The sequence below is a fragment of the Lathyrus oleraceus genome, chromosome 2 (assembly GCF_024323335.1).
Source record: "Lathyrus oleraceus cultivar Zhongwan6 chromosome 2, CAAS_Psat_ZW6_1.0, whole genome shotgun sequence".
NCBI classification, from domain to species: domain Eukaryota; kingdom Viridiplantae; phylum Streptophyta; class Magnoliopsida; order Fabales; family Fabaceae; genus Lathyrus; species Lathyrus oleraceus.
In genome coordinates this window covers 465,585,928-465,598,424 of record NC_066580.1, presented here as the reverse complement: position 1 = coordinate 465,598,424, position 12,497 = coordinate 465,585,928, and the positions used below count along the sequence as shown (strand labels likewise).

At 32.0% G+C, this 12,497-nt stretch overlaps 3 protein-coding genes across 3 annotated transcripts; 1 reads left to right on the top strand and 2 right to left on the bottom strand.

Moving 5' to 3' along the window:
• Positions 1-1,328: 1,328 nt before the first annotated feature.
• LOC127120424 (proteasome subunit alpha type-4) lies at positions 1,329-3,583 on the top strand. The gene is made up of 2 exons (XM_051050850.1): positions 1,329-1,492; positions 2,648-3,583. The coding sequence occupies exon 2, from the start codon at positions 2,654-2,656 to the stop codon at positions 3,404-3,406; it is 753 nt and encodes a 250-aa protein (XP_050906807.1). The 5' UTR covers positions 1,329-1,492; positions 2,648-2,653; the 3' UTR covers positions 3,407-3,583.
• Positions 3,584-4,369: 786 nt separating this feature from the next.
• On the bottom strand, positions 4,370-7,892 carry LOC127120423 (beta-1,4-xylosyltransferase IRX14). The gene is made up of 3 exons (XM_051050849.1): positions 7,045-7,892; positions 6,082-6,639; positions 4,370-4,967 (listed from the first exon to the last, which is right to left on the bottom strand). The coding sequence occupies exons 1-3, from the start codon at positions 7,755-7,757 to the stop codon at positions 4,724-4,726; spliced, it is 1,515 nt and encodes a 504-aa protein (XP_050906806.1). The 5' UTR covers positions 7,758-7,892; the 3' UTR covers positions 4,370-4,723.
• Positions 7,893-11,749: 3,857 nt separating this feature from the next.
• LOC127123749 (uncharacterized) lies at positions 11,750-12,136 on the bottom strand. The gene has a single exon (XM_051053950.1). The coding sequence runs from the start codon at positions 12,134-12,136 to the stop codon at positions 11,750-11,752; it is 387 nt and encodes a 128-aa protein (XP_050909907.1).
• Positions 12,137-12,497: the final 361 nt, after the last annotated feature.

Sequence of the window (12,497 nt, the reverse complement as noted above, 5' to 3'; positions counted from 1 at the left end):
AATGTGGTGAGCTTTTCATCTTGCTATAATTCGTCCTCATATGCATTGCAAGAAACTACATTGATTACTTCACACGCCTCTTCTTTCTTTTCTTAGAGGCGACAATGATTGCTAGGTGGTTCTTCAACAATATCTCATGTATAAGACCAATTCCACGTAGGTCAACTGTAACAATGGCTCGCTTACCCAAATTATTATGGTATTTCATCTTTAGATGAACCATATAGGTTAAAATGTATAACGTCACCGAGAGTGAACTTCCAATAATGTCGTTGTAAACTATTTCACAAGGGACTACGAGGAAGTGCACATTCACCGTCTACACGTTCTTCCCTTCTACATAGGAAACCGATAAGTCTAATATTCCACATGACAGTTGAAAAATCTTTGAACGCTATAAGACCCATGCCTTCACACGGATTCGAATCATGCTTGTGTAACCCTAGCTTCATGAAGATTCTGAGGTACATCAGGTTGCACGAACTTCTGTCGTTAATGAGGATCCTTGATACTGAACAATTTCCTATGGGGGTGGTTACAAAGTGTCGCGTTAGGAGTTCCACTCACCTCCACGTTGTCTCGAAACCCTAAAATTGACCTATCATTCCCCTGCCTTTCAATTTGAATTGTTGATTTGAGGGAGCTCCGTGGTGAAACTTCTCTCTCACTAGGCAATTTCCCACCGACCGAATTCACGACGAAGATCGAAGATGATCTGAAGCTGGAATAATCTAATATGCTTTCGGAAATAAGACCTAAAGTTGCTTTCTTCATCTTAGCGTAACTATTACGACGACCGTGACTTGAATCCGATAGATCTGATTATGGAAATTCGCATAAACTAAAAGTCATTGACCACAAACACCGTTATTGTTCGATTGAGAACTAGAAATGATCCGCGAAATGGTGAGGTAATGCCTTGCTGCAGTAGATTTGCGTTTTTGGTGCGGCGAATAAGAAGTTGATTTGAAATGTTAGCACTCCAACATCCAAACTAATGAGAAAATAAAGAATAATGTGAGAGTCAAATTGAATCATATCTTTCTTTCTCGTGAGATAGCTTGTATATGAAAGTTGGGTAAGGTGTTCATACTTCACGACTTAGAATATGGGAGTCCGTTAAATAATATCCAACCATAGTTAAAAATCCTTGATTTGGATTGGATGTGAGACCTTGTCGTACCTACGGAATGGTTTTAAACTAATAATTGAACTCTTCTTTTATTGGACCCAAGAAAAGAACAGAAGAAAAATATTTACATAATTAAAAACAAAAGATAAACTTGTATAAATATGAAAATATAATTAACTCTTTATTTCATTTTGTTTGTTGAATAAGAAAGGTATTTTAACAAATAAAAACCCAAATCAACAAAAACACCATCTCTATCAGCTTCACAAACACAAATTGGAGTCGCGCTGAACTCGCTTCGTCGTTAAAAAACGCTACCCTGAAATCACCGCCGGAGTTTACCGTCTACCTCCAGAAACAGTGAGAAACTCGTCCAGGTTTTTCCATTTTCTTCTTATTCTTCCTTCCCCTCTCTCGAATGGACGCAATTCCACATCGATTTGCGTCCACCATAACCGCCACTGCAAAAGAGTTGCGTTGCAGCAGAGCTCCACTCTGTATCGTGACTCTGTGCTATAACAGTGCGATTGGTAACATAGGGAGAAACCCCAAACATATATTAAGATGCGTGTCTTAATTTTTAGGGTTTAGTATAATTTAATGTACAAAATACTTCTGATTCTTTGAATCCTTGATCCATGTTTAGTAATTTTGGCTTTGTTTATGCTGTATATAAGACCATAGTCTCTTGAGTTTCCTTGGATCCTGAATTCCTCTTGAACTTACAAGATTATAGTCATAGTGGAAATTAGGTTTACGATAACTGTCCCTTTATTTTGCTAGTTTTTCAATTTTATCGCCATGCTTTCAGATTTTCTAATTTAGTGCATGTTTGGATTCATGATCTGTTTGACAAAATCATGGGGAACCACCGTTATTTTGCAAAATCTACATTTGAAGCTTCTACAAACCATGGTGCCATTGTGATTTTGACAAAACCGCAGTATATAGTTTTCAACAAAAGCTACTGGGGGTTTCTTTTGATTGATTTTTGCTTGACAGATCTGTGCAATTCATGTGTTTCGTTTTAAGAGAATTGAGATAGTCACAACCCTGAGGGTTGTAACGGTTTGTTTTCTGCTATTGATTGGACATATTATAATGTTTCTTGTGAGTTCAAACTATAGTCTTGATGTTATTGCCATATAGTTCAGTATTTTTTGTAGTTTTCTATCTGGTTTTTGAAACTCTATATTCTTTGACCATAGATCATTGGCCTATCTCTTTTTCTTTCATAGCGATGATTTAATTTCTAGTTCAGACTAAAAATAGTACAAGGAGGATTCACATGAATATATTAGTATCTGGGGTTATTTCATTGAAGCTTCCAACTTGGTCTTATTACACTTTGATGTTTAGTATTTATAAGATTCATGGAGAAGTTCATGAAGTAACTACTGATATGTATACAAAATTTCTACGAATGAAGAGTCTTGATTCATTCAAATTCTTTAGATTCTTTTAATTTAACAAAGAAATACTTTATTCATTCTACTCTTTTTGCCTTTGCCTCAGATCAAGATGTCTCGAAGATATGATAGTCGTACAACAATCTTCTCTCCTGAAGGGCGTCTTTACCAAGTGGAGTATGCAATGGAGGCTATTGGAAATGCTGGTACTGCCATTGGAATCTTGTCAAAAGATGGGGTTGTTCTGGTTGGCGAAAAGAAGGTGACATCCAAGCTTCTGCAAACCTCAACTTCAACTGAGAAAATGTACAAGATTGATGATCACGTTGCATGTGCTGTTGCTGGGATTATGTCTGATGCAAACATCCTAATCAATACTGCTAGGATCCAAGCACAGCGTTACTCATTTGCTTACCAAGAGCCAATGCCTGTTGAACAGTTGGTTCAATCTCTTTGTGATACCAAACAAGGTTACACACAATTTGGTGGTCTCCGTCCGTTTGGAGTCTCTTTCTTGTTTGCAGGATGGGACAAAAACTTCGGCTTTCAGCTTTACATGAGTGATCCTAGTGGAAATTATGGCGGTTGGAAAGCCGGTGCTATTGGTGCCAACAACCAGGCAGCACAATCAATTCTAAAACAGGACTACAAGGATGATATCACAAGGGAAGAAGCAGTTCAACTTGCACTGAAAGTACTGAGCAAAACAATGGACACCACTAGTCTTACCTCAGATAAGCTTGAACTTGCAGAGGTTTTTCTTGCACCCTCTGGAAAAGTGAAGTATCAAGTTTGCTCTCCAGAGAACCTGACTAAGCTGTTGGTGAAATCTGGGGTGACCCAACCAGCAACAGAAACTGCTTAACTTGCTGTTCCGTCATGTCAAATTTACTTATGGACATTTCCGAAGCTCTTTGTTTCAGGATAGATGTCAGGAACTGTTCGAAGTTTATTTTTATGTTAAAACCAGTAAACTTCTTGTATCTTGGTGATGCTAAACTGCTAATGGCTTTTTATTTCATATATGCTTCTTTGATTTTAAGGATACAGATCTATGATATTTGCTTCTGTTATTTGCATTGGACCTGGAAGGTTGTAGAGTCAGCTATCGTTTTATTTTCAGGCAGTTTTCAATGACTCGCACTTCAACCTTTTAACTGTTAAAATTTAAACTGAAAATAGTTTTTTCTTCGCATTTACTAGAGTACTTTGTTTTACTTATTTCATTTTTCTATGAATACTTTTCTAATTTATTAATTTGTTTTAGCTTTAAAACTCTTTAAAGAAAAACCTTGTGAAATGTATATTAAGTGATGATTTCTACTGTGTTTAAACTCGTTAAATAGTGCATGTTGCACATCATTTTTCCCACCTTGGATGATACAAGTCTGACTAGATCTATACAACTAGTGAGCCATAAGTTTTTTCTAGATCATCTTACCCAACAAGATAATCAAATCGTGTTTTCTTGATTGTATATAGATATAAATAGATAGATAGGCCTGATAAAGAAAATAGATAGGTAGGTAGCTTCAATGCAACTGCTGCTTATTGTTGATACCTACATGAGAGTAGGGTTAGTCCCATTTTGGCACTTCCTTTAATCAATTTATGAGTTATACTCCCGGATTTCTATGCCTGTGTATTTCTCTAGGACTTTTTGGCATACCAACTCAACTTCAAGAGGTGCATACAGATTCTAGTTTTGTTTTAGTATTCACATCAAGTGCTCTTGTTGTATTTGAGTTTTGTTCTTGAGGGTGGTATGTGAGGGTATGTTTCTACTACAATATAAGTCTATGAGAAACAAATCCTGCATACGAAAGAATAATATGGAATTGAATAATACTATTGAGAAGAATATGTATAAACATAAGATAAAATTGAATACAGGCTTCCCATGAGACAGCCAATTCTGCAAAACTAAGTTGATAATTCCCTTTCATGTGAACGGATATAGAGCACCTCCAAGAAAAATAAGAAAAAATAATAAAAGAAATGTAAAAAAAAAAGGTGAAAATCAGACTCGAATGCACATATGTTGGCCAACCATAAAAAGCTTTGCGGCCGATTTTTGTATCCAGGAAAACATCGGCTTCTCCATCTAATCAATTGAAATTCTTGTCGAAGAAGGCCAGCAGGCTCGTATAAACACAAGTAGTAAATTCTCAGATGGACTAATTTATATCTCAGTTTGTTCAGAATGTGTAGAGACTTGTACACCAATCACTTTGGTGTCATGCTTTCTCTTATTTCTACTACGCTTGGTTCTAGGCGGTTTTATCTTTGTAGTGCGCTTGTTTGGTTGCTCTTCTGTGGCGGCAAACACTTTTTCTTTTTCGTTAGATGGGAGTTCAGGGAGAGCATCTGGCCATGGAGTGCGTTTTGATGGGACTGTAATGTCCAAAGGAGGGTCGATTATCCATCTGCATGAAATAACATCATATAATCAGTGAAGTGAGCAGAAAATATTAAATATGCTAATAAATACTGGGCTAAGTTTTGATTTTGCATAATCCATGCACTATTTGGTTTATTTGGATGGCCTGCAAAAACCAAGTGCGAAGTGGTGGGAATTGTTTTAGATTCATTAAATAACCAATGTATCTGGCTTATCCAATAAACCAAATACATTGGTTATTTTATGAATCTAAAATAAAAGCTGTCTCTAATAAAAAGAACCCGAGGGAGTATCAATTAACCCGTCATACAATTAGTGACTACGGCTTCCTAGTACTCCAACTTCCCCGTGGATCATTTTGGTTCTTCTAGTTCAAACACGTGACTTGGAAAGTATGCAATATAGTATACCCCAACATGGTCCAAATATTCAAACCATGCATTGTAGTTTCAACAATAATTCCCTAATGGCGACATAAAATCATGCATTTACTATGCAACCACCCTGTAGTAAAAAGTCATAAAGTGGAAAGGAAGCAACTAGCAAGCTTCGTGCCCTCGTACTTTGAGTCTTTCCTTCTCCCTTTGTGATAAGGTTTCTCAAGCCAGCACAATAATATCACTAGATAGTAAACAAATATATATGATGTCTATAACAATTCTACCCCAAAAATGGTAGCAGCTTGCATGATTTGCAACATTCTTATATCTCAGAGTGACTTGAACCATCATCTTAGTTGGTGCATACATAGAGCTACCTAAGCTGGAACACAATAGTCGTCCTAGAACAGCACATGATGCCCAATCAGTGCATGCAGCTATTCCTATTAGGATAATAAAGAATGGAAGTTCACATTAACCATAGAAATTGTAATTGTTCAGTGTTCTTTTAGTTTGCCCAGTACCTAACACAAATAAATGTCAGAAATATTGCAATTTGTTTAACTATCCAAATGTTAGGAAGTAGTTTTTGGCTATGCTTTTGGGTGGGTTGTATTGGTGATTTCCAGAATCTATTCTTATTGCGAACAACTGTGTTGGTTATAAATTTCAACCGACACATAGAAGTAAGACATCAGTTGGCAAATGAAAATTAGGGGCATCATTGAAATGTCTAAGAATATAGAGCAGAGGACTCACCGTGCAGGGAATTTGCTGTCTGTGCGAGCTTCAACCCGTAACCACCAAAGCAAAACATGGCGTCCACAATTCCCTAGTGGTTCTACCACAGTAGCACTCTTGAGCAAGGACAATGGACTATCTATCTCCTCACCCTTCCCATCCAGCGCGTCAAGATCCTTAATCCACTCTGGTTTATCATCAACATCCTTCCAAAGCAACCTTGAATTCAACACAAACCCAGACCATTCAAGCTTTCTCGGCAGCACAGGTGCTCGGTCATCAATGTAAACCGCACTCTTTCCAGTATATCGTAATGAATTAAAGGTGTGCCACCCAACCAACTTATCAGTACCATTACAAGCCGGACCTTGTATCGGCATCGGCGTGGAATCCTCCTCTCCTTCTTTTTGAACCACTGAAGAAATTTCAGCTGCATCAACTGAATGAAGGAGTATTCCAACCGAGACAGCACCAATCCATTTCACATTCTGAATTTCATCAAACAGCTCCATATTGTGCATATTACTATCATCAGCAAACATCACAATTCCATCCAGCTTCTCTTTTCTCACAATTCTGTTCCATCACAAGGAAAAATCAACATAAGATTTCATCTAAGAATGATGACCATAAAAAAACAGGAAAAACAACGGCATCATGATCATCATCACATAATTTATTGTCACCGTGATTTGTAATTATATCCCGGGCACTACAAGATTTTATAAAACACTCCCAAGACATCAAAATTTACAGTGTCTCTATGATCATAAAACTAAACCACACTAGTTAAATTCAATCGTGATTCATGTCACAACCGTTACCTAAAAGCCGCTGTACTAACAAAAGGGAACAGTAGTTACAAGAGCAAAACAATTATACTTCATAAAGATTCTACAGGCATAATAATAATTAAGATCATAAATGAATTTTAAAAAAAGTTACAAGATCAAAGTAGTCAAAGCATAATCAAAAGTTGACCTTAAAGCATGAAGACGCATCAAAGACTCAAGTTTATGCCTTTCCTCCCAAGAATTCGGCATTCCCTGATGAAATCCAACGTGAATGGTTCTAAGCCCAGACTTAGCTATAAGAGAAGCAGTCTCATTGGTAACTCCACCAGCTTCCACCACGATCCAAACCAGATCGTAAGGCACCAGCATCAACGAGTGCATCACACCGGTCAAATGAAGCGCTTGAAAAGTCCTCACATGCGTCGGAGTAACCGCAATAACCGTTCTAGGGTTCTTCACTCCAAACAACGCTCTCTGTTCCCTCTGAACTCTCTCAATTATCCCATGCGCTTTCATTACCTCCACAGGATCCGGATGCGGCCACGGCCGAATTCGGATCCCGTGCCGTCCAACCACCACTCTACTAGCAGCAACAACAGCCGTCCGGTTAACAATATGATTCGGTTGAACATCCACCGGAACAGTAATTCCGACACCGGAGTTAAACGGAGCAGTGTAGATATTACTAGAGGAAGTTGAAAACAGGAAGAAGAAAACAAGGCGAGAAAATCGGAAACCGAGAACGAGGCTGATTAAGCAGCAAACACCGTGAAGAACAAGCCAGAAAATCGTTACCGGTGACTTAACGGCGCCGTCACCTGACGAATCTAACGGCGTCGAGCCTCTGAAGCTGTTTGTTCGACGGTTTAGATAACTCTGCTGTAAAGCTGAGAGCTTCATTTTTTTCTTGTCACATAAAAATTGTGTGTGTTTGAGGTTTGTGTTTTTTTTATATGTTTGAGAAATTGGTTTGGTTTTGCGTTTTGTAGCAACAAAGTAAGAAGCAATTTGAAGAAGATGGTTTTTTCTTTTTTATAGTTTGGTAGTGGAATTTAATAAACTAACATTACTTTGAGTTTAAGGATAAAGCGCTTCGTTTTTTATTTTATTTTAATTATTTTATTAATTACTTTTCTTTTTATGACAAATGATTTGAAAATAAATGAAAAAATAAAAACTGATATTACTATTTACCACGTTTGGATAGGATTCTGTCTTAATTATGGATACATATTACCTAAATTTTAAAATAAATCAAATATGATAAATAAAAAAGAAATAGTATTTTGAATAATAAAATTTATCGAATATGCACAAACAAAATTAAAATGATAATTAAATGAGAGTCCATACAACTCAAATGAAAGAAATGTGACCAATAAAAAACTCTAAAGGTCAAATTTCCTCTGTTTTCCTGCAATTTCACAAGAAAATAAAAGGACTATTTGGACATTTCCAGTAATCAAACAAAATGAATAATCCAAATGAAATGAATGACTGAATTTTCTTTTTCTCTAAAAGAAAAAAATTTGTCTTATATAAATATAATCTCTTTTAATTTTTAATTAATATAAGTAATTTTTAATTAATTATTTAATCAATATTATATGGACATTTTGTGTTTCTGGTAAAAACAAATACTCCAATGTATGTATGATAAAAATATTTATTTTCTTTCAATTAAAATATGTTTGTTATAAATTATTTTTTCCAAAACAATCTTTTATTTTAAACTAATTAATTATAAAAAATTAATACCTTTATTACAACTTATTATAAAAATATAATTTAAAAAATATACATTTCTCGGTTAAAAAAATTGTTTTTGACCAATAAACATTGCACATTGCTAATCTTTATAATTATACATAGAGAACATATAATTTATAAAAAAATATATACAAGAATTTATATATATTTTTTAAAATCTTGAAATTTTGAATTTCTAAATTGCTAAATATCAAAATTATTTTTATTATCAATAACAAATAGAACTTTATACAATTTTTTTTATGGATGTGAAATGGTAGATTAAATCAGTTATCTTAAAACAAAATAAGTAATTTACATGAAAAGTTGTTTTTTTCTCTTCTTATACAAAGCTATCATTGGAAAATTTTGTTGTCTTTTTTTTTTTCATTTTGTTTTCTAGCTGTAAGTTGTACTATGCTATGACATACTTACTTTTACATAATTCCTCAATTATGGAAATGACCTTTTTCTTTTTCTTTTTATTTTTCGTTTTCCTAATTTACGATAATGTTTTCCTAAAATTAGGAGAAATAGTATATACAATATACTTTACTTATTTAATTAAAATGCTTGAAAACCAAATCTTGTAAAGATAAAGTAGGGGTCAACTACCCAAATGGATGAACTATTTCTTGTCTATATCTGTTTTCCATATTTGTATACATTTTAAATTATGAATTACTTTTAAGAAAATTGTTTCAAATTATAAATCATTTAAAAATAGAGATTAATTATACGGTCAATACATCGTAATCATCCGTTTGTGTTACTTTATTTGTGATTATAAAAATCAAAGTATATTTAGAATGTCAGTGCATTTCAATTAAATTCTTAAAAATATTGATTATTAAGACTATTTTTTTATTATAGTTTTAAGTATTTTATATAAAATTAACTACATACATTGTTTAATAGATATAAAAATAACAAAATAAATAAAGAGTGGTTTTGATAAGCTTATCTTGATAAGGAGAAAGAAGGGGAGTTCAAATTTAAATCTATTCAAGTAAAGTCATAAATTATATAAAATTGAATATTATTAAATAATTTAAATGTTTTTTAATCAGTTTGAATCACATTTTGAATTTTATTTTTCATGTTCAAACTGTGTATAAAATTTTTTCCTTCATTTTTATCATCAATATGGTATATCATATATTACATTAACTTAATATTTATTAGTTTTTAATTTTGTACTATTACGTTTTAGTTTAATTTTACCTTTTTTTTATTATTTCACATGTTTTCAATATAATAGATTATTATCATCTCATAATATAAAATTTTAATATATTATATTTCATAATTTTTATTTTATCATGTTTTTATAATATTAATAATAATAGTATTATAATTATAATTTTGATATATCCAAAAATCATTATAAAATTAACTATATTAAATTGAATTAGATCACATAATATATTTAATAGGCATGAATAGTCAATTGATTAAGGTAAATTGACATGTTTTTTATTTTTATGTTTCTGAATTATTTTTTTTGAAATAATTCATGAATATTAAATTCCTTTTATTTTTGTCTAAAGTTAAAATCTAAAAACATCTATAAAAAAATCCATAGAAATCTATCTACTTTTACGTAAATTTTAATTTTAAAAATTAAAATCAAATAGAATTTAATATTTAAAAACTTTATAAAAAAATATAAATACAAAAATAAAAAATACGCTAATTTACATTAATCCATTGACTATTTAAGACTATCTAATAATTTTTCATTCAAAACTAAATTAAAATTAAATTTTAAAATTGATCTAAATTGCATATTAAACCGATAGATTTAATTACGATTTTGATATATTCACAAAATTAATCTTTTTATTTTAAATTTAAATTATTTTAGTCATCTTTCACATTTTTATACTTAAAATTAATTATATTTTCATTTTTAAATAACATGTCATATGATAAATTATTATTCAAAAATCTTTTGTGAAATCTTATAAATAAAAAAAACATATTTTAAAAAAATAAATACCTCATCAATTTTTAATGTAAAAATATGAAAGAAAGATAAAAAGAACTGTTTGAATTTAAATAGGGAGACTAACTCTGTGAATTAAGTAAAATTGAGGGAAGAAATGTTTTATCAATCTATTTAATATTTTTTTTAAAAATAATATCATCCAATTTAATAATAGGATTTTTTTTTTCAAATGCATTAACTAGTAAATAATTTAACATTTTATTGTATCATTATAATTTTAGTGCAAAATTAATATTTGACTTAATTGCAAACTTTTGTCTCTTATTTCTCTTTTAGTTTTAGTTCTTCCTTTAAAATTCGATTTTTTAATGTTTCGGCTTTGCTTTCTTAGAATTTTAGTCTCTCATCTCATTTTAGTGTTATCTTTTATGACATGGCAGGTGAAGTAATGATGTGTCTTAATTTATATGGCATAATTCAATTTCCACGCCATTTATAATTTGTCACCAAATGCTTTCCTTACACAAAAAGATTTGTGTTCAAATCCATGCTTTGCCAAATTTTAAAATTTTAAAATTATAATTAATTAATTTCAATTTTTGATAAATAATTGAAAAGTTATTTCTTTAAAAAAATATAAATAAATTAAAAATTAATCCTTATTTAATTTAGACTATTAATTTTTTTATTTAAATAAGATATTTTAATTATTTTAATTATTTTAATTTAGAGTATTAAACTTTTTTATTTAAATAAAAAAATTAAAATTATTATTATAATAAAAATTAATTAAAAATGAGACATCATCACTTTATCTGCCATATCATAAAAGACGACACTAAAATGAGACGGGGGACTAAAATCCCGAAGAAAAAAAAAACAAACGACCAAAAAAGTGGATTTAGAAATGCAATGATTTTTTTGGAACACCAAGAAATTCATTGTAAAAGAAAGAAAAAATAAAAACAGAAAAAGGGGGGACCAAAATCAAAACCCCTCAAAGAGACATCAATCTAAGCTTGGGAAAACCAAACTTGTTGTTCAAGAAATCATCCTTAGCCTCTCTAACAACATAATTTTATCAAGTTGTATTTCTATTCTTTAGGCCTAGACTAGCAAGAATATCAACACAAATGTTTCCTTCCCTGTAGATGTGTGTTATCCTAAGACCAAAATTCCTCATTCTATGTAACTAGTTTAACCAGCGACTTTTGATAGACCAAGGGACACGATTTATATTGTAAAGAGCTCTAGCAACAATAAAGGAGTTTGTTTCAATCCAAATGTTGTCCAAATTCTTGTCGATAGCTACCTCCATTGCCATGATAGCACCAATGAATTCAATAACTAATGCATTACCATCTTCAATAAAGTATGAGAAAGAACCAACATGATCACCATTAACATATCTAAACATAGGGACACAAGCACAAAGAGAATGAGTCCTCATAGCAACATCATCAGTGTTACCTTTGATCCAGCCAATTGAAGTTGTATTCCATAAAACATCAATATCCCTCTTCATCTTAGGAGGATTGATTCTGATATTGAAATTCTTGAGGGTTGTGAAGCCAATCATGGTTAATGGACCTAAGCACTTGATCAAGTTTATCAAGTTAGCAATTTTCCTGGTGCAACTCTTCTAGTCCACAACATCTTCAAATCTTGAATTGTTTCTAGCAAACCATATTTCTTCTATGCAAATTTGAATTCTGGCCATGATGACTATCTTGCATTGAGGAGACCATCCACTATCTATTACTTTCCAACAGTCTTCAAGGCTAAAAATGGCGATTTGTAAGTTAAAACTATTTGAAAGCCAATTCCAAATTTTGAGGGAAAATTTGCAGTGGAAGAACAAGTGAGTAGTGGTTTATTCATGATTATGACACATACAACATTGAGAAGGAAAAATGATGCCCCTTTCGTGAATAATTTCT

Coding starts and splice junctions, on each gene's coding strand:
- LOC127120423 (XM_051050849.1), bottom strand. CDS start 7,757: ATGAAGCTCTCAGCTTTACAGCAGAGTTATCTAAACCGTCGAACAAAC. Junction 6,640..7,044: donor ATGCGTCTTCATGCTTTAAG/GTCAACTTTTGA, acceptor GTGATGGAACAG/AATTGTGAGAAAAGAGAAGC. Junction 4,968..6,081: donor GACAGCAAATTCCCTGCACG/GTGAGTCCTCTG, acceptor TATTTCATGCAG/ATGGATAATCGACCCTCCTT.
- LOC127120424 (XM_051050850.1), top strand. CDS start 2,654: ATGTCTCGAAGATATGATAGTCGTACAACAATCTTCTCTCCTGAAGGG.
- LOC127123749 (XM_051053950.1), bottom strand. CDS start 12,136: ATGATTGGCTTCACAACCCTCAAGAATTTCAATATCAGAATCAATCCT.